The sequence below is a fragment of the Lissotriton vulgaris genome, chromosome 1_1 (assembly GCF_964263255.1).
Source record: "Lissotriton vulgaris chromosome 1_1, aLisVul1.2, whole genome shotgun sequence".
Taxonomy (NCBI): Eukaryota; Metazoa; Chordata; class Amphibia; order Caudata; family Salamandridae; genus Lissotriton; species Lissotriton vulgaris.
The window spans coordinates 1,422,007,675-1,422,034,572 of record NC_141685.1 but is presented as its reverse complement, the minus strand read 5'-3'; the positions used below and the strand labels follow the sequence as shown (position 1 = coordinate 1,422,034,572).

The 26,898-nt window shown below is 45.1% G+C and overlaps 1 protein-coding gene across 1 annotated transcript in view; it reads left to right on the top strand.

Annotated features, from left to right (window-relative positions):
• The window catches only part of REDIC1 (regulator of DNA class I crossover intermediates 1), a 753,321-nt gene that overhangs the window by 114,076 nt on the left and 612,347 nt on the right, over positions 1 to 26,898 (top strand). Inside the window, exon 4 of the mRNA XM_086929839.1 lies at positions 6,242 to 6,314. Coding sequence (XP_086785965.1) covers positions 6,242 to 6,314 — 73 coding nt within the window. The remainder of the gene's footprint in view (positions 1 to 6,241; positions 6,315 to 26,898) is intronic.

Below are 26,898 nucleotides of genomic sequence, written 5' to 3'. Positions count from 1 at the left end.
CGCCACCTCTGGAACCCCAGTCATAACTACTACTAGTGGGCTTGCTTCTGGGGGCAAATTAACTATGGGTCTACTCTCTTTTTCTCCCCTCTTCCAATCCTTTTAGGGGAGTGTTGGAGAGGCCTTAGGTGAGCTATCTTTATGTCTGGTAGGCCCAGCAGGGTTTGCCGTTTAAGCTGCTGTTTTATTAACTTGAGCTACCGGGGTCTTTGGCTTTGCATTTATATTTGCTACTTGTAAAGTCGTTTTCTTAGATAATGAGTCTACCAGTTTGTTGTTTCTAAGTTTTGTCCCCCCAGCTGTTATTGTCCTGTGGTTAGGTGTGTTTTTGGGTACGTTTTTGGAGAGGGCGCTCAATTCGGCCAGTTGTTTTTCTATATGTAAGAGTCTAGTCTCTATTGGAGACAAATGGATGTTGAAAAGCTCCCCAATTTTTGCTAACAATTTACTGTTTTCATCGCAATGGTTACATATTCCCCCCCCCCCCCCCCCCCCCCCCCCGCGTACCCAAACCCTCTACACTTTCTATGTCCAAAACTTCGTTTGCCACATCTGGGTGCGATTTCCCATTGCCATTCTTTGAGGGATGATCTAATCCTTTCACATACTTTTTCTTTGACACACATTTCTCCTTAACCGTTGGCACCTTTGCCTGTTTCTTTTTTGTTTCTGTATAGCACCCTCCCTCCTTCCCCTTGACTGCCTGTTACTTGTATCATCTGGCATAAGGTTGATAACTAATTCTGGGGACCTTTCTAAAGCCAAACTTAATTGTGAATCCGACAGAAGTTGCGACGCTGACAGATCACTTATATTTGGCATACTATGAACTTCTGCCCGGACAACTACTAGAGAACCTGCATCCTGAGCTTGTACTGGGGTTCTAGCTAATGCAAGAGGTCCCAAGGACGAGCGTCTAGCCAGAGCTAGATCTTGAGAGACTCTGCGCTCCAGAAGGATAATACCTTGATCTATAGCTTCATTTTCCCTTGTAATAAAATTGTCCAAAGGACCTATGATCTGCGCTCCACCCGCAGCCGTTTTACTTCTACTACCCCTCGTAGACATGATGTACAATAATATGAATATATACTTAACAAATATTATCTTGTACAATGTAGTTAAATAAGTAAAGCATACATACAAGATATCTGTGGACGGAAGTAGTAAAGAATAAATAAATAAAGAGGGGGGGCCCGGTCCGGTCTCACACGGTCTTTAACGGGCTTAAACGGGCCCGCCCTTGGCCCGGGCTTAGTCCGGCTCGGCCCGCGCACGCGGTCACGTGACACGGGTACTCTGCTCAGCTTTAAGCGCCTCCGGGCACGGGATGGTCGGAGGCAGCTTCCTGCCACTTGGGCTCCTGAGCAATGCAGTTCCCCCCCCCCCTCTCCGTGGCCGTGCAGGTGTGGGAGGGAGCTACGGCGGCAGGGGGGGAGACAGGAGACCCGAGCCAGGAGCTGGCGTGGCGGAAGAAGGAGCAGCACGGGATCAAGGAGGGCGGTTGCAGGTAAGTTCGTTATGCCCCCAAAGTCAGTGTCAGCAGAGCACCCGCTCCACCGGGGCTCTGCTCAGCTTTAAGCTTCTCCGGGCGCGGGATGGTCGGTGGCGGCTTCCTGCCGCTTGGGCTCCTGGGCAATGCAGTCCCCCCTCTCCGCGGCCGTGCAGGTGTGGAAAGGAGCTACGGTGGCGGGGGGGAGACATGAGACCCGAGCCAGGAGCTGTGGTGGCGAAAGAAGGAGCAGCGCGGGATCAAGGAGGATGGTTGCAGGTAAGTTTGGTATGCGTCCAAAGTCAGTGGGGTGTCCTAGTAACTACACAACACCCTGGCATTGTGGGGAAGATAGTGTGGGAGGAAGGTAGGATTGAGGGCGAATGTTAAACCCTAGAAAGTTGACATACGCGCTCTCTACAGTGGGACTTGATGTTCCACAAGGCATTACAGAAGATAAGTAACTTGTTCCTTAACTCTCTTCTCGGTCACACATACACACTATGTTGATGGTACTATATTGTATACGGTTGCCATCTTACTTTTATCTGTACTGCATTTATTGGCAGGTAAATTATTGTAATGTTTGAAAACGCTAAATAAAATATTATTGATTATAAAAGTCCTCTCCAAACTAAACTCCGGTATTTAGGTTTTTAAAGGATCCGACTATCAGTCTTATCTTGTATTTTGAAAAACAGTGATGGGACTATGAGAAACTAAGTCAGCAATAAGAGAAAACAATGGCGGCAACAGGTGCGCCAGTTCGATTATCTTATTGACACGGTGTTCTCCCTTTAAGATCTGCAGGAAGGAGGGAGAAAAGATCGTGCTCCGTTCCGTGGTACACGCCAGAGCTGAGGGCTATGCGGAGGGCCTGTACAAAACTAGAACGGGCCTGGAGGAAGAATTGGGAAGTAGCTTGTAAGACCGAATACCGAGTGGCGATAAGGAATTACAAGCTCACCATCCGGTGCGCCAAAACCCAATTCTTGGAGGAGAGAATCAGCAATGCCTCCAACTCCTCCAGAGAAACATTTCTAGTGTTCAAGGAGCTCTTGAGGGTCCCTACACCACCTGCCTCCACGGATAATCTGGAAGGAAAATGCAATGATCTAGCAGAGTACTTCCACACTAAAATTGAAAATTTTTTGATTACCCTGCCCCAAATCAACATAGGAGCTGAGCCCTTCGAGGATGAGGGAAGACCCCTGAAGACCTTGGAGTCTTTTGGACCAGTCACTGAGGACGAAGCTCTTAAGGTATTAGTGTCCGTTAAGAGTGGCTCTCCCCGGGACGTAGTCCCCATGAGGATTCTCAAACTGGTTGCCCCTTCCATTGTGGAACCTATCACTGAGGTAATCAATGCCTCGTTAGGTGCCGGTGTGGTCCCACCCAATTGGAAGGGTGCAATAGTAAAAGCCCTCCTAAAAAAAACCTAGCCTCGACCCCCTTGACATGGCGAACTACAGGCCTATCTCGCTACTCCCGGGACTCAGTAAAATCATGGAAAAATTGGTTATTTCCAGCTATCCAACTTCCTTGACTCCAACAGTGTGCTGAGAAGTTCCCAAACAGGCTTCCGCCTGGGTCAAGGCACTGACACTGCCTTGCTGGCAGTCGCGGAAGAGGCACGTTGCATTTTGGATTCAGGAGGATCAGTGGCAGTGATCCTCCTGGACCTTAGTGCAGCGTTCAACACTATTAACCACCGAGTGTTACTTCAACGACTGTCAGATGCCGGAGTGAGGGGGACAGCGCTGAAATGGCTCAGGTCATTCCTCAGCGAACGGACCTTTCAGGTCTGGGAAGGGGGCGCACGATCGGCATCCACCCACCTCCATTGTGGAGTGCCCCAGGGCTCCTCCCTGAGCCCCACATTATTCAATGTGTACATGGCCCCCTTGGAGGATGTGGTGGCTCCATTTAACATCAAAATCGTGAGCTATGCCGATGACACCCAGCTGGTGTTTGCCCTTTCCCAGGCCACCGAAAATCCCCAGGTGCTACATTCCTGCCTATCCAAAGTCCACACCTGGATGGGGGAATCAGCACTAAAGCTGAACAGTTCAAAGACCAAGATTATGCTGATGGGGATGAAAAGTCCCTCACTCCCCCGGTCTGCCTGGCCTAGCTGCCTGGGATCCCCCCCAAACCCAAGGCTGAGATCAAGAGCCTTGGTATTTGGTTAGAGCAAGATCTTTCCTTCAGGACCCAGGCTACCAAACTGGCTGGTGTCTGTTTCGGCCTTCTCCGATCGGTGCGCAAAGTGCTGCCTCTGCTTCCATTTCTATCTCGGAAGCTTTTGATCTAGATTAGATTTCAGTAATGCAATCTATCTGGGTGCCCCTGAGATCACTCTGAACAAACTACAGCAAGTTCAGAATGCGGCGGCACGAATGCTCCACAACATCCCTATGTCACGATCGGCCAAACCCGCATTGAGGGCGCTGCATTGGTTGCCAGTGCGAGAAAGGGTGAAATTTAAATCTCTCTGCCTTGCACATAAAATCTTGCAAGGCAAAGGCCCTCCCGCCCTTCAAAAGCTGGTGACCCCATATAAGGCAAGTAGAACACTTCGCTCAGACCAACAACACTTACTCAGGATCCCTAGGGTCAAAAAGGCCCGCTCAGGAGGGAGGAGATTCTCCGTAAAGGTTGCACCCCTCTGGAACTCACTCCCCCTAGGTTTGCGCTCGGAGCCATGCCTTTTGCGTTTTCGTAAACAACTGAAAACTTTTCTCTTTTGTTAAACCGCTGTGCCTCTCTCTCTCTTAATTCTGTTACTCTGTTTGGTGAAGCGCTGGGATGCTCTAGGGTAACCACTCGCTATACAAAACTGTTTTAATAATAATAATGGTGTACATACATTTTTAACATTTCTACACGTTTAAAATCTCACACTTTCTATGAAACAAACGGAAAAGTTTAAAATGTATAAACCAAAGAAATTAAACTCTGGAAACAATATAATTTAAACACATAGACTGAAATAAATGGAAGAGTCTGAAAGGAAAGTCAGTTTTTACGACATTCCTGGGATTTTAACTAAACAAATATAGGGCGACAAAGTGATTCTTGTACTTACTTATTGAACATTTCTAACTTATTCACACAATTTTTAACTATTATGAATGTTTTGCATAAGCTTGATTATCACAATTTCATTACAAGTTGGCAAAACAAAGGACGTGCTAGTAACGTGCACTCGTGCACCTGAGTAGACATGTCCACTATGAGCTGTACGTTTCAGCACTTTAATTCCTCTATTGTATTTTTAGGTCAGGCGTTAGTCAAGACCTTTTGAATAATACATCTAATATACTTACTTAAATGAACCTACAACCAGCCCCCTTCATCCACTGGTCTGTTGTGTCATTTACATTCTTTCACCTATTGTAGCATACAGCATGTGGCAGAGGGTCAGCCCACTTCAAACATTGGCTAACGTCACTGTGATGGATGACATTTTGATCTTCCCAGTACACAATCTGAGTCAGAGTTTCTGGTGGGGGCACCAGCACTTATTTTTGGGGACCAGCACTTATTTTTCTGCATCATTTATTTTACTGAGTGCAAGAGAGCGGAATCACAGTTATTCACTTGTTGCATTTTTTTAACAAGGCACTTTTACATACTGGAAGGAAAAGGTCTCTGAATTAAAAAAAAAAACACACATAGTATTCACAACACTTTCTCACGCAGCCCTACAAGTAATTTGCCTAACTGCCTCCCTGCTGTGCATAACGGGTCAAGACAGGTTCTAAAGGCATTAAAGTGAAGTTGATGGATGGTTTTCACTAATTGAGAGCATGTGCATGGGATCACCAATTCGTGATGTCAGATATACTTTAGTTAGACTTATTTGGCTTAATTGTTTGATGTTTTAAAATAATAGAAGGCAGAAATGGTTGCTTCCTATTAGCATGCATTATTGTTTACATTCTTTTCAAAATTGAGATGAGTTACAAGAACCTGCATATGAGCAGAGTGATTCTGCTTTTCATTAATTTAGAGACAATACCCATGATGGAGAACTATTAATACAAGTAAGTATCTTTTCAATCAATCAATCAGTTGATCCTAATGTTTTCTTTAACAAGCCATTTTCTTGAGCTGAGCAGTCACTGCATACAATTGCCATTAGGCCAGTCCTCTTTCTCCTTATTTGGATATTCTGAAAGACTTCAAAGTTCCAGGTAAACATGAACATGTGAGTAACTCAAACCTAACAGGGACAGTGGTTTTTAGGGTTGCGTCTCTTTTTAATATTCAGACCCGACCATATATTTGTGGAAAACTAGCGTATGTGTCACTCTTGGGACATTCCATGGATTCTACCATCTCAGTAGAGTCCATAGATCTGAAATAGTCAGATCTCATACTGGAATATGAAAATGTTTTTTAAATTAATTGAAGCTTGTTTCGAGGTTCCGCTGAACATCTCAGTCAGAAAAAAGTAAAGTTACGACTGCGGTGTCTCTGCCTTCGGGGCAGAATCTTCTCATTGAGAACTGCAGTGTGTAGATTCTGTCCCAGAGCGGAGACTTTCACAGTCGTAAATTTACTGCACATAAATATCTTTGTGAATCAGGCCCTAAGTGTTGAATCTCAAGAATATGCGTGCAAGAGAAATATTGTTCTAGATAAGTAAACTCCCCATTTTCCTAAACAAATAATTGTTTTAACAGTGTCTTAAAGATTGGCAATGGGTATTCATAGACAAATGTATATACTCTTTTTTCCGAGACGCCAGCAACAACATGTTAAAGAAAATTATATTACGAAGAAAGTTTTGTCAGACAAGATGAAACATCATCCGGTGAGTTAAAAAGTCAATTGTTCCTTTTTCGCTTTGAGGCCAGAACAATTTAACACCAGAGACTAGATCAAAAGCTATTTGCAAAAAGTATGTTGATTTTTGTTGAATCTATCGGCAGGTAAAAGATAGAATTATGAACACTGTTGAATTATGTTTCTGATACTGTAGTGTGAGAGATTGGAGCAAGGATATTTGCTTAATGACATGCGATGCTTTTCTCGATCTGTAGTTTTGCATATCTATAAGAAGACATTTAATTGTGGACTTCTACACTTCGGCCTCTGTTATTTTGAATTCTTGTGTTTACTTGTTAGTCCCAAAAGACAGCAGAACGTGCTAACTACTTTGGCTTTTACTCTAATTTGCTGGGGTAAATGATGACAGTGAGTAAGAAGTCCTTTGGACAGTTCTCTATCCATGAAGGTCTATGTTGCTGTAGTTGTTATCTCAAATCTATCCCCTTTTCAAGCTCATATTGCAGAAAATGTTTGCTGTATGTGTGGTGAGCATTTGGATCCACTATGCCGAAAGAATTTTTGCAGTGAGAAATTACTACACTTCTGAAATTTCCCGCTCTGCCAGGTGTTAGTATCAGTATTGAGGATTAACACTGTGCCTTTTTGGTACTTTATCGGGTCCTACTGATGTGCGTTTAGGCTCCAACGGTCCACAGAGGCCTCCAGTCATGCTTCTGCTTGCATGTTTATTTTTTGCACCTTGTTGTGCCCCTTGAACCCTCATTGGATTCAACACCCGCTCTGGTGGCAACCTTCGTTTTGTCACTAACCCCTGCACCTGTTCCCTTTTCATCGACGCTGATGACTCTGGAAGATGATTTCCACCCTATTGTGCTATCCAACTCAGAGCATCCGTTAGCCATCCGTTGCTGGACCTAGGAGAAGGTGAAATACTCAGTCCTCCTCAAGATGGATAACGTGGCAGCAGTGCGCTACGTCAGTCATCTAGCAGGTGTTGTGTGGCGTTTTAGGCTCTGATTGAATTTTCCAGATTCATGCCCTTATCCTCATCCGTCACGGTTGCGCTGTGCTCATGACGAGCTGAGCTCGTCGTGACACTCGCATAATTCCCCCATTGTGCTGAGCGTTCTATAGAAACGGGCGTGGTCATGACGAGCTCAGCTCGTCATGAGCACAGCGCCACCGTGCTGCCTGAAGAGCTGAGCTCGTTACGAGCACCACAGCGCGGTGCACGCCCCCCCTCCCCCCAGCACAGCGGGGGAATTAGCCCCGCGGGGAAGGGGTTAAATAGGTACAATTCACTTTGCCCTTATATAGGCATAGAAATCAAGCTCTTATTTAGGCATAGCTCATGCTACCCAAATAAAGGCTTGGCTACTTTCATCCATTCGCCAAACGTCACAACGATTTCTTGGAAAACCAGCTTAAGCCGTTAGGGAACTTCCCCTTGCATGAATATTGATTTCTCCAAGAACTCAGTTACTTTACAATGAACAACTATACCCCAGGGGTTCATTTATGACGTTCATATGCCCGACTTTATGTCAAACTATGGCATTCCTTAACACCTTCAAGGTATAAATATACCTTCACTTGCTTTAGCAAGATACGGTGGTTCGGAGCAGTTTGACAATTTACTTGCCTGACGCAGCTCGCTACAGCAAGTGCTGGAGAAAGCCGACTCTCCAGCTGATGCACTGATTAGGAAGCTGCCTTTCTCCTGCCGAGAATCCAGCTCCTGTGTTTCCGGCTCCCCGTGCGGGGTGTTGGGGAATCGAATCCCGAGACAGAGATACCAGACCTCCTTCATTCTAAGGTATGGAGCTGATTAGAACCTAGAGAAACCTTTAGTAGATTCTTGGCAAAACTAAACCTATGCAAAAGACTATACTTACTTCTTCCCTCGTACTAGACCTAGGTTAGGTACATTGGGGTAGGCGTATTTTAGAAGCACCAGTTGAGTATTTTAGTCTATGTTATTTATGTATGTATTTTTTATATGGCTTAGAAACCATACAGTGCTCTTACAGTATTATTTCATATTACTGTTTACGCTGTACGCAATACACTTTGCAGTCTGCCTAACAATTGTAGCAGTTCACTTCTCTTGCATGAGAAAGAAGACTGTTCAATAAACCAACTGCACAAAGGCAGTATCCAGTTAAGCAAGAAGCTAAAAAACAGGTCAGGGAGATATTAGATCAACTTGAATACCAAGGAGTGATTGAAACATGCACCTCGTCAATGAACAATCCTTTGTTTCCTGTCTCCAAACCAGACAATACGTATGTTCTAGTATTGGATTACAGACATCTAAACTCTTGTTGCAAAACTTTTGCAGTATGAAATGCACACAGTGCAGCACTAATGAATAACATTGAGCGTAAAAAGTATAAAACCACATTAGATATTTCTAATGGTTTCTTCTGTCAAAACATTGCACCAGAAAGTAGGTATTTGACCGCTTTCTCAATTATGGGGACACAGCGTCACTTCTGTCGTCTCCCACAGGGATTCAAGAATAGTCCAGGGGTATTTTTGTCCAGAGTAACAGAGTTACTACAAACCTATGATGATGAGGCATTATCATATGTCGATGACATCTATCTAACAGACGATGACTTGGATAGGCACTTGAACAGGGTGAACACCATCATACTTGGCTGCGCCTCTGAAGGGTATAGATTCAGGTTTAAGAAATCGAGAATTGCCCATTTAAACGTCCTATTTTTAGGATATGAATTATCAAGTGAAGGCAAAAGCCTGGCAGCAAATTTTCTAGAGAAATGTGCGCTGCTCCAACCTCTAAAAACGCTGAAGAACTTAGGCGATTCTAGATTTCCTAAATTTCGGAAAAACTTACATTCTAAACTACGCAGAAAGGGCTAAACCTCTCTACGAACTAATCAAACCTGATTTCAAAACAGTTAATCGAACATAAAAACACAAAGAAATTTTGCGTTCAGTCCAAACAGACATGTTAGCAACAAAACATTTGCAAACACCCGTAAACGTACCCCTCTTAGTGATCCGAATCATTCCAGGACAATGCGGATTCACATACTTAACTTTTAACGATGGTGAAAAAGTACCAATAGCTTACAAATCACACTTGTACACACAAGCAGAAATGAAATTCACTTCAACTGAAAGAACTCTGACAGCGGTTCAAACTGCAGTAGCAAAAGAGAGAGCCCTCACACAGGGTAAGTGCATTATGGTCGTTACAACTGTACCTGCCTTAGAGGCAGTGCCAAAAGTGAGCATTCCAAATGCTAAAGCTTTGCATCCAAGATGGATACAATGGGTTAATTTTCTTGCTGCAACAGACGTTGAATACGTTTTTGATACCTCTTTGAAAACACAAGCATTTCTACAATACGAGCAAGAATGCCCTCTGCCTACTGAAATTCTGCCTCTAGAGCAGTATGAATATATAATTTATACTGACGGATCAGCCCAACCCGCTACGTGGGTAAACAAGCCTATAGTGCTGTGTGCGTGATCGTTAACCCCTTCCCTGCAGGGCTAATTCACCCGCTGTGCTGGGGGGGGAGGGACGGGGGGGCGCAGCGCTCCGGTATTCATGACAAGCTCAGCTCGTCATGAGCCACGGTGGCCGTGTGCTCATGACGAGGTGATCTCGTCCTGACCACGTTCGTTCCAATGGAACGCCGAGCACAGGAGGGGAATTATCCCTGCGTGGGTGCGGCGCAACGGTCATGACAAGCTCAGCTCGTCATGAGCACACTGCCACAGTGGTCATGATGAGCTGAGCTCGTCATGAGCATGGGAGGGGGTTAAAGGTTGACGCGATGGCAAATTCCGACCATTGGTCACTAAAACACAATCTCTTGCAAATTGTACAGCTCAGCGAGCTGAACTACAAGCTTTTAAGATGGAGCTTGGAAATACGGACCGCGAATTCCCCACACTCATAGTGTGCGATTCGTAATATTGTGTTCAATCTTACAATGAATACTTGCAGAACTGGATTCAAAACGGTAACAAAGATGCAAAAGGTTGCACAATCAAGCATAAATTGCTTCGGTAACAAGTAGTTCAGTTACGACAAGGACTACAAAACGCTCACGTGATACATACACTGAGTCATCAACGTGATGGCGTTCACGTTGCAGGGAATTCATTGGCTGATGAAGCCGCGAAGGCAACTGTGAAAATGGCTTCCGTAGCTGCAATCAATCGTTCAAAAACGAAAATAGACAGCGAAATAATGCTAGCTGTCAATGCAACAAGCAAAGGCAGCGGTGCAGTGTTACCTCAAAACTATCCACTCAAATACTCACATATAATTGATGCAAACTACGTTCCTTTTGCTCGAATCCCTGGAGTGGGGGATAGAGTAATTCCAAACATGGAACGTAGATTAGGACTAATTTTAGCAGCACATGAAGGGCTAGCCTCTGCACATGCAGGTGTTTTCGCTACAGTATCATTATTAAAACAGATACTGGTGGCCGCGCATGAGGAAACAAACCAGAAAGTATGTTTTGGAATGTGAAATCTGCCAAAAGATGCCCCTGTTAATCTCAGATAAACCATTAGCTTGAGTTTACCTAGATCACTGCGGTCCCTTGCAGAGGGATGGTAACTATAAATATATTATGGTCGCAGTGGATTTGTGTTCCAGATTCATTTGGATGTGGCCTCAGCACTCGGCTGATGCTCTAACTGTTATAAAAGATTTGCAAGTCTTTATCAGCACATACGCAGTCGGCATGCTATATTCTGACCAGGGTCCTGCGTTTAGCCATGGCCAAATTGGGCGTTGCATTGCAGTACTCTAGTCCATTCCATCCTGAGGGACATTCGGTAGTGGAGAGAAAAGAATGGGACATAAAGCAATCTATAACAGCTAGGGTTTTAGGCTCGGGTGACGGGTGGGTCAAACATCTAATAAGTGTCCAACATAGTCTTAACAATCTGCCAAGAAGTTCTCTAGGGGGTATCACTCCATATGAAGTCCTTTTTGGAACCAGAATGATAATTTCGGATCTCGATTGTCAGACTTCAGTGGCGGAAAAAAAAAACCTTTGATATCAAAGACCGTTTGGCTGTTTTACAGGACTTAAATGAAATAAGAACAAAACAAAGTAACGTGTCCCTGAAGCCAACAGCCACTGAAGAGAAACCGACCATCCCAGCAAGGCCGGTCTGGATTCCTAAGCTTGGGTTTCCAGTCAGAGAGAAGATCACGGACAAGAAGGAATTTGGGCCTTCTTACAGACATCCAGTACCTGTCCTAGCAATCCACGGATCAAGAACAGTATTACTGCCGCCCCTTGCTGGTAAAAAGGAAAACAGGTTTATGTCAATCGACCTGGTTAAATCACATCATGTGGCCGATCATAAACAGTCGGCCAAGTGGACTCCAAAGATGTAGCAGATGACCGAATCTTGCTACTATCCAAGAGGTTCAAACTGAAAGACTCATTACTTTTGAAGAATCTGCAGTGTGAAATGAAGGACTAAGCAACAAAGCTATGGAACTTGTGCCTCTTGAAACCAAAATAACAGTTCCTCAAGAAACACCTGTCTACAAAGAAATAGCATTCGACTACACAAATGTAACAAGTGATCAAGTGGTTCCAGCGGTTTCAACAAGTCCTGATGCAATCCCTACAATTGACAGAACTGCCTATGGCTATTTCATTAACTTTGATACGTTTTCCGAGGATCCCAGCGAACCTGAAACGACGCCAGCTAAAAGAACTTTCATAGAACATGCAACAGAACTTTTTTATCACCTGGAAAAGACTTATCTGGTTTCACCATGGATTGAATTTTGGATTGTGTTGGGTGTACTTTTTCTTCTACTTTGGTTGACTCTGTTAATAACTTTGGAAATGCTGATAAATGGAAGATATGTAAAAAAGGACACAGCGAGTACGAACATCAAGTTACTCCTCAAGCCACTCAAATCATCTCATCGTGAACAAAGAGACTTGTCATCAGTGAACATCACAGCCGTTCCTATACCTGATGGTATAGCTTGGGACAGAACTGAATATGACATTTTTGGTCCGGCAGAGCTGTTAAAGATTCTACACCAGTTCAAGATTTCCTTGAATGACTTTGTTTTATCTAGTACATTTTCTGATGATTGGGACTTCGAGACTGTTAATAATATGATGTCAGACTTAGAAATGTCTGCAAAATGTACAAATCATGAATACTTAGAAAGTTCATCAGATTATGAACAAATGTATTGTTATAATCACTATGGTCATCATTTCTTGCACAAATCTGCAAATCCTAGAAATGTTCTGATGTATAACCAATGGGAACATTGTCCTACGCCACCAAAGGGTAGTTCAAAAATATTTTATGGCAAATTTCCATACTTTTTAGCTTTTAATGTATCTAATCCAGAAACATTTTACTTTAAAAATGTTAATAGGACAGGAATGAAAAGTATGCTGACTCATACCAAACAAATTTATTCTGCGTCCTTTTATGCTCAGCTGTCTTCGCTAGGTTTCGACTTTTGGAAAGACAACATTGAGACAAAAACTGTCTGGGGCACAAAAGACTGGCAAGTGCGGGGATTAGAAGCCTTATTTAGAGCCTGCACCATCCCAGAGCAAATAATGTTTTTGAATGACACTGTTCAACAGACATCTTGTCTTGGGTTAGCCAAGATAAAAGACCTAAACAATCCATCCATACCTACACCTACACCTGATAGCAGTAACACTTCAGCGCGGTAGGTCGACGTACATATTATTTTGCTTCACAACAGAACAGATTGGAAAAAATGGTTAATCTGGCCCACAGACACAAACACCTGAATAAAACACGGGGTTCACATTCACTAAGCCAGACCCAAGATATGTTCAGAGACAGCATCCAGGAATTGTAACAACATACAGTGTAGGGAAACTGTGCCTTGAATGGTTACATAGATCTACACTCAAGGATGTTAAATAACACTTATCTTTACTTAAAGTTGGATCTGATCTAAGGGATATTGCAAGGACCTACTAAACCGCGTCATAAACGTTTTATATACTCCGGTATCTATGCATTGCATATTGAAGCATGGAAGATTCCGCAAGCAGAGACTGCAGAACGAATACGAGAAATTGATCGTATTAACTTGGAGAAATCTCTCTCTGTAGTTGACAATGGGTTAACGACTCTATCATCCAGGATATATTCTTTGGACAGCATAGTATTCTCTGCCATAGACATCATGGAACAGGACTTGGTCATGCTACAACATGGTCAGTCGCAATTACGTTCTATCATGCTATTAGGTTGGACGTTACAAAACCTACGTTCAGGCTATGTGCCTTGGCGTTTAATCAATACTATGTCACTGTTTTCAGAATTCAATCTCACTGAAAAACAGATCAAACTGGCCCAGAGGGAAGCAGACTATACAGTGCTGAGTACTGAAGAACTGGAAAGTTTGCCATTTACAGTCGCTGAAAAGCCAGCGATTGAATGGATAGTACACGGAACAATCACTCTGCCTGTTACAATTTTCCATTTTCAGTATTGCTTAAAACATATACCAGCAGGCATATATGAAAGGTTGGGCAAAGAATACATCAAGACATCCTGGGAATTACCATACGCACACAGATGTTGGAGTGGGGGAAAGTGTTTATTAGTGGTAAAAATTATGAAAAAGCACGAAGCGATTCTCTCCTTTGTCAGGGTATTAATTTACACGGGGCCTGCGATGGTTCCTCTAACAACTTGTCCTACCACCTGCAAGGTTCACCTGCTGCGGTGATTGATGCAATTTTTGGACAACTTTCTAATGGAAGTTACCTCATGTTGAAAGATCACAGCTGCTGTGGCATGTTGCCAGGTTTACCCTATCTCGTAACTCTGTCAGCCAGGGGCACTTGCTGTATGCAAGTATTGTTTCCTAAAACCAAGACAGACCGGGAGTCGCCGTTATGGCCTTCACTGAACATCTCTTCTATACGAATTGATACTTTAAGCAGAATGAAACCATTCTTTTACAGAAAACTGTGCCACTGACCTCAGCCAAAGAGACCTATGATCTGCAAGTCGCAAAGACTTCTGCAGAGATACATGCCCTCTTAACTACAAATTGCCCTATACATTTCTCAGAAATATAAAGTTGTATCTTAAACATGTTTGATATGAGTAGTATTGTACATGTATTTAAGACAGTTTTTTCTGGACTGTTAGCACCCTTTGAAGCAGACCTAGGAATATTTCCAAACTTCGTGCACTCTGTGTTTGGCAGATTGCCTCTCATTTTGGGACTCGCTGCAGGGATACTATTTTTGCTCCTACTGCTTCGATATGGCAAGCCAATCCACAAGCGACACCCAGTTCACCATGGAGAACACTCTACTGGCGATGAAGTGTCGTGAGCGCATCGTCCAAATTTCAGGATTAACTCGTTTAAGAGAATTGAATACCGCATGGTTTCTACCATTCAGACCAATTTGGCAAGATTGCATCTTACCTGTTACATGATGCCTGCTATGCGGAGAAGAATGCATGTAAGACATCTGTCTCACACTGTCAAGATCCGACACGCTTCTCCTCGGAGCTGTGTTGAAAGTCCTACACCCGCGCTCACGCAACCCACCCGTGACCCGGCATAAATCACAGACCAATAGGAGGGTTCCGCAATCGCGGGAAAGGAAGGGGACAGCGGGGAGGGAGATCTGAAATGATAAAGAACAAGGGATTTAGTTTCACACCCCTCCCTATCTACTCTATAATACAAAGGCACTCTAAAGGTTAACAGGACTCTATTCCCCCACTGATAGTCAAGCCTACCTGAAAAGGAAAATTCTAAGTCTTTATATGCAGGAGAGAGAGGGAAGGTCCTATCAGTGGCAATAATCTGGTAAGGAAAGAACACAAATGTACATGTATTATACCACAACTGTACCATACACCATAGGCTGCTTATCACACCTCACATACCAATGCTTGACCATAGATTGTCTTGTTCCACTCTTTCATTACTAGGTACCCCCCTGTTTCCTCTCCTGCAGTATGAAAAGAAAACACAAACAAGTTGTCGAAAAGAAACATGGAAAACATATAACGAGCTGAAGGTTAACTGCACCTTTAGAAATGTTTCAGTTCAGCAAACAAAAGTATCACGTTTGTAATATTGGTAACGTGCCAAGCAATAGTCCATTTATAACAGTCTTGTACCCCTCACTTCAACTGTGGGTCTTAATAGTTCCGTAAACCTTCACTCTCTGAAAGTTATCTCGTTCTTTATCCAAATAACATCCCAAGATAGAAACGCAGCCGCGCTTCTCAAACTCTCGGAAACCAAACACTTATCCTCGGGAAAAGGCCACAGAGAGAGAGAGGAATCCGACGAACACAGCCGTGTCCGTCTCTCCCAGAATACCTACAAACATCCAGCTACTGTTCAACTGTTCTCCAGCGTCGTATGTTCCCAGCCGGAAACACACTGCTAATCTTACTCACGGTTCCTTCACGGATGCACAACAGCCCTTCTCGCCGGCTCACCAGAATTATCGGCTCCGTTTGTGCTGTGAGTTCGGCTTATGTTTCCGGAGTTGCGCGTTAACCTCTCGCGCAGCTACACCCTTGGCCCTCTGGGGATTGTGGTCCAAGGAATCAAGACATCAGAACCCCATGCATTGCGCGGACAGCGGCCCAAACGGACCGATTCTGACACACACTCCCATCAGTCATGCCAACGGATATTGATACTTTGCTGGACCCTGTAAAGGCCTATACGCAGTGTTGTCCCCAGCGGCTACCAATTCTGATTACGGCATTCATTAAGATCTCACAGATGCAAAATGCTGACTGTGAGGTACAACAGGAAACAAGAACACGGGTACCTTCCAATTCGAACATTGCTAATGCGACCAACGCTGACGCCGATGCTTCACATCTATGTGCGGTTGACCTTCTTAACGAGGTAATTCAACTTTCACCTACAATGGTAGAGGAATTCTTGACAGACTTAGAACACTGACTTTTGAATTTGGCACACAATGTTCTGAGAGACTCTGAATTCAATCTTCATTTTTTTAAAACAAAGTTCTAACTTTGAGATTTTTTTCCACGATTCAACTTTTGTTTTTCCAAATTTGTATTTTTTCATTTTTGTTTTTGGCACAAAAGTAATCTGCTTAAAGTAGAACTATTCATAGAGAACTAGAATTCTTTGAAAACTTTCAGAGACAATATTTGACCTTGTCCACATTCAAACAGTTTATGTAATCTACCATGAAATGGTCTTGACTTTTTTCTTCTGTATTTAAGAGCCATTTCATAAATGTATTTTTTCATGATTCATTCAGTTAGCATTTTCAAATGTCAAACTATATGCTTTGAATGAAACATTGATTTAAATGCGTACAGCACAAATGCTCTTATTGTGTACAACCAGTGCCAATGCATTTTTTATGTGTTTTGGGTGGGTTTTTAACACATCATGTTTAGATATGTTTAACGTGTTTAGAACTTAATAATTTCGTACATAAGAAAGTGGAGTGGGTGTTGTGTGGCGTTTTCTGCTTCGATTGAATTTTCCCGATTCATGCCCTTATATAGGTACAATTCACGTTGCCCTTATATAGGCATAGCTCATGCTACCCAAATAAAGGCTTGGCTACTTTCATCCATTCGCCAAACGTCACAACGATTTCTTGGAAAACCAGCTTAAGCCGTTAGGAAACTTCCCCTTTCTTGAATATTGATTTCTCCAAGAACTCAGTTACTTTACAATGAACGACTATTCCCAGGGGTTCATTTATGACATTCCTGTGCCAGACTTCACGTCAAACTATGGCATTCCTAAACACCTTCAAGGTATAAATATACCTTCACTTGCTATAGCAAGATACAATGGTTCGGAGCAGTTCGACGACCTACTTGCCTGACGCAGTTCGCTACAGCAAGTGCCGGAGGAAGCAGACTCTCCAGCTGACGCACTGATCAGGAAGCTGCCTTTCTTGTGCCGAGAATCCAGCTCCAGTGTTTCCGGCTCCCCTTGCAGGGTATTGGGAAATCGAGTCCCGTGACAGAGATACCAGACCTCCTTCATTCTAAAGTATGGAGCTGATCGGAACCCAGAGAAACCTTTGGTAGATTCTTTGCAAAACTAAACCTATGCAAAAGACCATACTTACTTCTTCCATCGTACTAGACCTAAGTTAGGTATATTGGGGTAGGCATATTTTAGAAGCACCAGTTGAGTATTTTAGTCTATGGTATTTATGAAAGTATTTTTATATGGCTTAGAAACCATACAATGCTCTTACAGTACTATTTCATATTACTGTTTACGCTGTACGCATTATACTTTGCAGTCTGCCTAATGATTGTAGCAGTTCACTTCTCTTGCATGAGAAAGAAGACCCTTTTTATTGAAAATGCCCGTCACACTATTTCTCTGCAACTATGTAGAAACGAAGCATGCACGATTGACTGAGTGAACTAGTTATCTATTGTTTCCATGACTGAGAGATATATTCTTATTCTTGGGAAACAAAGTTGTCATGTTTATGCCGTTGCCAGAAACGAATCCCTTCTTGTGTATTCGAGAAAGTTTCTGGTGACCTCTGAGTTAGCTGGCACACACACAATTAAGTTTACTATATCCGATGGAGACCTATTGATATAAGTCCTACGTCAAATCTATAGGATATATTATTCTAATGCGCAGAGCCAATTGGGAATATAGGAACTACATACACAGGGAACGGACGAGAACCTTGTCCGACCTCGCTCGGATTCTGTGGGAGTACTGTTTGTCCAACCAAATATCTTTGTCAGCGGAACATCTCCCGGTGAGCTCCAATCAGGTGGCGGACTGGCTCTCTTGCCACCGGAGGGACTTCAGCCTTTGGGAACGGGATCCCCAGGTCTTCTGGATGATCCAGGACAGATTGGGTCCTTTTTCTATGGATCTGTTTGCACCCTGGCTGGATTACCAGCTCAATAGGTATTGCAGTTGTAGACCGGATCCCATTGTGACAGCCATGGGTGCCTTTCTCCAGGACTGGAGCAAGGAACAATCTTATGCCTTCCCCCCCATTCGCCATGATCACAAGGATGATGGCTTAGATGCGCAGGCAAGGAGCAGAGGTAGTGGTGATCATGCCGATTTGGAGATCACAAGTTTGGTTTCCAGCGATGATGGAACTTTCCTGGGATTTTCCACTCCCTCTACTTCTGTTTCCCGATCTCCTCAGGGATCCCCAGAACAATCCTCTGCCGCTGGTCCTAGTGGGATCTTTCCGCCTCATTACCTAGAGGGTTACAGGCGTCATTGGAAGGTTCCAGGCCTTTTCAGCAGAAGCTTCCTCCTTACTTGGTAAGGCCTGGGCAGACCATACCAAAAAGCGATATGGATCCGTCTGGTCAAGATGGTTGGGTTGTTGTCTCCAATTCCAGATTGATCCCCGGAGGGCAAACATTGTCCAGGTGGTAAATTTTCTGGCATCCTGGCATCTCATGGTTTCACGTACCGGTCTATTAATACCTACAGATCGGCAATTTCGGCAGGCCACCTCCTGGTGGATGCACACCAGGTTGGTGAACACCCGCTAGTCAGGGAGCGGGTATCAGACTCTCAGTTCCTCCTCAGCCCAGATACACATCTCTATGGGATGTTAAGGAAGTTCATCTTCTGTTTCAATCTTGGTTCTCTAGTGAGTATCTTTCCAGGAGACAGTTGCCAGCGAAATTAGTGATGTTACTTTGTCTGATATCATGTCGCCGAGTATCGAATGTCCGATCTCTGGATGTAACAGGTAGAGTCTTCACCCCCGATCGGGTAACCTTTCACATTTAACGCAGAAATAAAAGTGGTGCTAGATTGGTTTCTTATCCTTCTTTGAGACAATCCCCTAAGTTGTATGTGGTTCGCACCATTAAAGCATATGAGTCTATGACCGAAGATCTCCGTCCACATGGGGAAATACAGTTGTTAATTGCCTTCACAAAACCCCACAGAGCGGTTTCGTCCCCTACGATTGCTAGATGGGTCAGGTGGGTCATGCAAGAAGCTGGAATTGACATCTTCCGATTTAGGGCCCACTCAATGAGAGGGGCTGTGGTTTCTAAACTTTCTGTCTTGTTGCTCGCCTAGAGGATATCCTCAAAGCAGCAGATTGGACGAATAATTCCACCTTTAAGACCTTTTACTTTAAACCAGTTCCCTCTCTGGCAAGCATGTTTGTGGATAAGCTTTGAACTTGTTGAATCATCGCCTCGGTGTCCTGCCATAGAATGAAAAATTTCCTTGCTAGAGTAAAGGAAAGTTTCAATTCTAATAAGGACAGAGAGGTAAGGATTAGCCCACCTTATGAAATGTTTCTCCCCAAAAAATTCCCTCCCATTGCAGAAGATGTGTGCATTTGGGAAGGTTATTGGTCATCAGTTGTGAACACTCACATCCGTTGTGTTATATTAACTAGTGTTCTGTAAGGTTGTGTTCTTAAGCTGCATTCGGACGGTATAATATCGACATGTATTATAGTCTATGATACATTGGTCCTGTTGGGTGGCAATAATGTGCACATTTTTTGCCTCCAGGGGCGGAGTCCAACAAACAGGAGTAACCAGTTTGGAGAATTGCAGCTGTCGCAGGAAGAAAAAGAAGGCTAGAGAGGCTTCAAGGGTCATTATACGGCAGGTTGGATCCTGATTAGATGGACTTGATCATTTTTTTTCTTCCCTGTGTTTCATGGCAAATGTAGTTTTTTATTCATGTTTGGCCTTATGAAATGGCTGCTGGAGCTTGATTATTTGTAATAAAGCGAAGGAAGTAAAGCCTAATCCTCGCCTCCATGTCCATGATAGAACTGAAACTTTTCTTTACGTTAGCTATGAATTTTTTCTTTATTCTTGATTTTAGTACCCAGCATTAGGTCTTTATGGCTGCTCTTCATTGTGTAGCGTAGAGGGTATAGGTTTAAGATTCAAACTCTGATAATCAGCCCACCACTTCCATATCTTCGGATGTTTCTGGGGACATACCCGAGCCTTACAAATTGGTAGTTGTAGCCCCATGGAAAAGTCAAGGCCCCGTTTCCAGGCCCCTACAGATGGCAGGGAAGTCGCTTCCCAAGCCTTAGCGATGTCTCGCTTAGCCAGAGTTTGACCCAGGTATAGCAGATGTCTTTTGTACCTGTTACTTCCAATTCCCTCCGTAATATGAAACTCAGCTAAACTCAGCGACTGTGGAACGTCCCACCCCAGCACCTGAGAGAGACAGGTCAGTACCCCACACCAAAATCGCGATAAAGCAGTATATTCCCATACCGTGTGGAGGAGAGTACCATCGGCCATTCCGCAGCGCAGACACGGGGGGGATGCTATCATCCTGGCGCGCCAAGGGGGGGAGTTTGGGGGTATAAAAGCAGATCCTAGATTGTGTTGTTGCCCAGACATCTCTGTGAGATGACCACCCTGACAGGTTGCAGGAACGAACCGGAACGCCGCCCAGCCTCCGGGATGTGGGCTAAATGGCTGTGTACAACTTTAACGGACGCAGATATGTTTTGCAACGTCATGAGTGTATTGGTTGACCCACCTCGATGTCGCATCTATAATTCTGCAATAAAAACAAATTAAAAAAAAAAAAAAAAAAATCCTGGCGCGCCAAAGCCTGTAGTGAGTGAAATATACACGGTGGAGGTATGTAAATTGTATAAGACGAAGGCGCGCATGAATGGACGCCCCGCTTTTGGACTCAAGAGCCTCAACCCAGTCATCCTCATCAAGTGGACCCAAATCTTTCTGCCCGGAGTCTCTAGTCTTATTAAGTGTATTGTGGCTATTAGTGACCAATGTGCGATATACTGCTGTAATTTTGTGCGCACCCATCTCGCCCAGGAACACCTTGGCGTCAATGGGATTGAAGTCGGGAATATTGTCCTCTTGTGTTAAATAAGGGGAGAATGCGTGACGAAATTGCAGATATCTGTCGAATTGCAACCGGGGCATTTGGAATTCGGATTGTAGCTCCTGGAATGATTTCAGGATCTGACAATGAAGGATGTCGCAAATTGTTGAGATACTGTTAGTATCCCAGCCCACAAATCTGTGCAACTCAGACATTTGTGGTAGGAGGCCGTTGCACCAAAAAGGAGTCTCTTTCTTGAGTTTGCCCCACCACCCCATCCTACAGAGTGCTTGTCGTCATGTCACAAAGATCGTCCTGGTTGCCGGCGCTAGAGTAGAATTGTGCGTAATGATTTAGTGTCCATTAACCAGTGCTCGATAGTCTAGGCAGGGTCCCGTCTATCTCCGTACCACCAGTCATTTAAAATGAGAAGATGGGGTGTGGCATGATACGCTTGGATGTCCGGAGTCACGAGTTCCCCACAGTATGTGGACTGGAAGCACGTTCTTAGTGCGACTCGCACTGCGGCCCTCATCCTCCTAGACCTCTCTGCGGCATTCGACACTGTCTGCCACCGCACCCTAGTGCAGCGCCTCAGCAACGTCGGAGTCCAGGAGAAGGCACTGGAATGGATCATCTCCTTCCTCGACGGAAGAACACAGAGAGTCCGCCTACCACCGTACAAGTCAGAGGCCACCGAAGTCATCTGCGGCGTCCCTCAAGGATCCTCGCTCAGCCCCACCCTTTTCAACGTCTACATGAGCCCCCTCGCGGCCATCGCACGCCCACATAACCTCAACATCATCTCCTACGCTGACCACACCCAGTTGATCCTCTCCCTGACCAACGACCCCGCCGCCGCCAGAGCCAACCTTCACGAAGGGATGAAAGACGTAGCCGAGTGGATGACGACCAGCCGCCTGAAACTGAACTCTGACAAGACGGAAGTCCTCATCCTGGGCTCCTCGCCCTCCGCCTGGGACGACTCCTGGTGGCCCCCCGCCCTGGGCACCGCCCCCAAACCGACAGACCACGCACGCAACCTAGGCTTCATCCTGGACTCCTCCCTCTCCATGACCAGACAAGTCAACGCCGTCTCCTCGTCCTGCTTCAACATCCTGCGCATGCTACGGAAGATCTTCCGGTGGATCCCCACCGAGACCAGGAAGACAGTCACCCAGGCCCTCGTCACCAGCCGTCTGGACTACGGCAACCCCCTCTACGCCGGAACCACCGCCAAGCTCCAGAAGAGACTCCAGCGGATCCAGAACGCCTCAGCCAGACTCATCCTCGACATCCCCCGACGCAGCCACATCTCCGGACATCTGAGAGACCTGCACTGGCTCCCCGTCAACAAGAGAATCGCCTTCCGTCTCCTCACCCACGCACACAGAGCCCTACACGACCAAGGCCCGAGCTACCTCAACAACCGCCTCAACTTCTACGCTCCCAAACGCCATCTCCGATCAACCAGCCACGCCCTCGCCGCCGTCCCCCGCATCCGAAGAGCGACAACAGGAGGAAGGTCCTTCTCCTACCTGGCCGCCAAGACCTGGAACTCCCTCCCTCCCGACCTGCGCCTGACCCAAGACCACCTCTCCTTCAGGAAGAAGGAAGAAGCTCAAGACCTGGCTGTTCGAGCAGCAGCGCCCCCCCCCCCCCCCCCCCCCCCCATGCGCCTTGAGACCCTCCGGGTGAGTAGTGCGCTTTATAAATGTCTCTGATTGATTGATTGATTGAGCCCCCACCCCAAAAGAAGTGATTAAGGACCGCGTTTAATTGCCGGAACCATGCATGCAATATTGGGTTGAGATGGTTTTAAAGTTGATAAAGAAGGTGGGGTAGCGAGACCATCTTAAAGATTGCTGATTTGCCAAATAATGATAAAGGCAAGTGTGACTAGAAGCGCACCTGTTCTTTAATTAAACAAAGGGGCCAGATTCTTATTCCAGGAGGTGGGTTGAGACGCTGACAGGAAGACCCTAAGATACTTAAAACCATCCGGCACTACTGTAACCTCACGCGTCCAAGTCCCAAGCTGGTCACTCCCCCCCCCTGCAGAGGCCACAGAAATGATTTGCAAGCGTTCATATAGACACCGGAGTTTTCCCCGAAAATTTGTATAATTCGAAGTAAGTGTGGGCCGGATCCATTTGGGCACGCTAACAAACATAATATGTTGTCAGCGATCGGAGACCTCCTGTGACCACTCAAAACCATATAACTGGGCATCAATTCTTACCCATGCCGTGAGTGGCTCCATGGCGAGTGCTAAAAGATAGGGAGATAGAGGGTATTCCTGCTTGGAGCCCCTACTGATGCGAAACGGCAGTGACATCGAATCGACGATCGGCACCGAAGCGGTAATGTCTGTGTATAAGAGGTGGATGTATTTACTAAGTTGTGGGCCAATGTTAAGGCAGCTCAGCAGTGCAAAGAGGTAGGTCCAGCTAAGGGAATCGAAAGCCTTGTCAATATCAGCGAGAAGGAGCGCAGCCGGCTCGTTCAGCCGATCCACAGAGGCAATAGTGTTGTGTGCACAACGGATATTATGTCTGGTGGCACGTCCGGGCATAAAGCCCACTTGCTTTGGATGAACTAATGTTGCTATGTGCGGGACAATGCGGTTCGCGATAATTTTAGCTAGATTTTTGCCTCCACATTGAGTAGGTAGATCGGTCTATATGAAGTATGCAGTTCTGGGGGCCGACCCGCTTTTAAGATCACTATTTCAGCGTGACGCCAGTTGACCGGGAGCAGGCTGTGCTCCGCAGCCGTGTGACGCGCAGCCAAATAATCTAGTTGGGATGGGTACTTATTATAGAACTCACAAGGAAATCCTTACGGGCCTGGTTCTCTACCCAAGCTTATGTCTGCGAGAGCACTCTGAATCTCCTTGGTCGTGACTGGGGCATCCAGGTCATCCCGCACAGAATCCGGCAGGGTCCTCGGGGGTTGATCCGCCAGAAACCTGTCAATGGTGACCTCAGGGAGAATCTTCTGCGGGGTGTATGAATCTACTAAGTAATCAGCAAAACTGGTAGTAATTCGTATAGAGTCTGTAAGTACCTTGCCTGTTGGATAAGAATTTCCGGAAGAATCACAGGTCGGAGTGTCTGCTGGCATAGACGATGCAGAAGGGCACTGGATTTGTCCCCCCACTGATAAATCTGGCTACGCGCAGCAAGCCAATACGTTCTGGCTTCGTCTTACAGGTCACTAGTGTACAGCTTTTGTGTCATGGAGAGCTGACAGCGAACCGCAGCACCATCTCTTTCAGAGGTTTGGTGTCGCTGCAGCTGCATCTAAATTGCAGGATTGATGCAGGATTTTTGGCAGGCTACGGGAGCTGCTCTAAGGCGCGTCCGCCATGTCGGACTGCCAGGCCACGCCCCACCCGGACAGAGTAGTTAATGGCGTTGCATCTCCACCATAAATCGCCAGCCAGGCTGCAGCTCACAAGGCACGCATCCACGTCATACTCCTCGAAGTCCTCCGACACGAGGTCCGGATCTAGGCATCGCGGGACAGGTATTCAGGTCTGCGACCCATACGCATCCCCGGGTGGGGACCACCGGCGGGCGACCAAATCCCTAGGCCGCACGCAGTCCACAGCCAGCAGGCCTGTCTTGCCAAAGGCCAGGCACGCCCAGACTGATACTCGGGCCCCAATCAGTCCGTAGCTACGGCAGCCCAGAGGCGAGAATCAGAGCTCAGGGGAGGCGTTGCAGGTTCTCCGGGGTCTCACCAAGTCTTTCAGAGGGTTGGTGTTGCTGCATCTGCATCTAAATTGCAGGATTTATGCAGGATTTTTGTCAGGCTCCGGGAGCTGCTATAAGGCGCGTCCGCCATGTCGGACCGCCTGGCCACGCCCCCCTCCTGAGTAGTTCTTACCTGTGCCCAAGGCCCCTATTCACCTTTTACGGAGACGTCTGTGTGTGAGATCCTCCTCTGATAAATAGAATACCCCTATCTCTGTCTGTAGGTTGTTCAAGCTTGAACCCCTTCAAAGGATCAACCCAATACAGTTTTTCCCCTTCTTTGAATTCCGTTAATTAAATATGGCACAGATAACAGTTACTCCTATTAATTAAAGACCTGCTTGAACAGCAGTGTTACAACAACAAGAGCAAGGGAAGATGTTATCTTTGTGCTTGAGGCCCACAAAGCGTATAAAACAGAGGTATTCTATTATTGTTTCACTTTTCCTTCAGCAGATGCCAGTACACAAACGTTTCATACGTGCACTGTATCTGTAATTCCAGGCCAATACAGTGCCTATGAAGACATGAAGACAAGAAATACCATTAACATTTTAAGAACAGAGGAACTGGTTCCAAGGCGCCCTACCACCTAAGCATCTCATATCGAACATGCAGCTAGATGTGTGACAGACTAAAAAACAGAGGAAAATAGACTGCTATTGGGCACACATGGGGAAGACTGTTTATTGGAACTCCGGTTGAGTGGCTCCTGCATTTGGTGGCCTATCCGTACATTATCAGATAGACTGGAGTTATTTGGGAGCAGATAATAACAAGCATTTGCAATGCAATAGGTCTCGCATTAGAAAAGTTTGAGTTATTGGTATTGTAAATGACAATTTTTTTATTGAAGTGTTGGTTTTGAAAATAGCGAAATTAATAGCTTTGTCATTTACAATGCCAATAGTTATAACTTTCGCAAATGTGACACCTATTGCATTTGTAATGCAATATGTGTTGTATTTACGTGACTTAGATGTATTTATATTACAAATAACAATGGCTTAATTTTTTAAAATAATTAATACTTAAAAGTTATTGTAATTTATAATGGGAATAGCTTAAACTTTAGTAAATAACTTTTGTGAATATTATGTTCAGTGTACTTTATTGTGACGAAAATCCAAGAACAGAAATGAAATATTAACATATTTTTGTGACATTTGTAATAAGGCTTGAAACATTGATAGAACATATTTGAACCAGTTGTTGTCGAATCGTTGCACAGATTGATGCTGTGGTGCCCCTGAGTGCTGCTGTGGTGCCCCTGAGTGCTGCTGTGGTGCCCCCGAGTGATGCTGTGGTGGTGCGCTAGATAGAGTGAGGGCGATAGAGTGAGGGCGATAGATAGATAGATAGAGTGAGGGCGATAGGTAGATAGAGTGAGGGCGATAGGTAGATAGAGTGAGGGCGATAGATAGAGTGAGGGCGATAGATAGAGTGAGGGCGATAGATAGAGTGAGGGCGATAGATAGAGTGAGGGCGATAGATACAGTGAGGGCGATAGATAGATACAGTGAGGGCGATAGATAGATACAGTGAGGGCGATCGATAGATACAGTGAGGGCGATAGATACAGTGAGGGCGATAAATAGAGTGAGGGCGATAGATAGAGTGAGGGCGATAGATAGAGTGAGGGCGATAGATAGAATGAGGGCGATAGATGGATAGAATAATTATGTGCTGTGTAATTATGTGGCACTGAGTGGTATTTGGAGTGTATGTTGCATTGAGTGCAGTGTAATTATGTGGCGTGTAATTATGTGGCACAGAGGGGTATTTGGAGTGTATGTTGCGTTGAGCGCAGTGTAATTATGTAGCATATAATTATGTGGCACTGAGGGGTAATATGAGGAGTGTATGTTGTATTCAGTAGAGTGTAATTATGTGGTGTGTAATTATGTGGCAAAGAGTGGTATTTGGAGTGTATGTTGCATCGTAATTATGTAGCATATAATTATGTGGCACTGAGT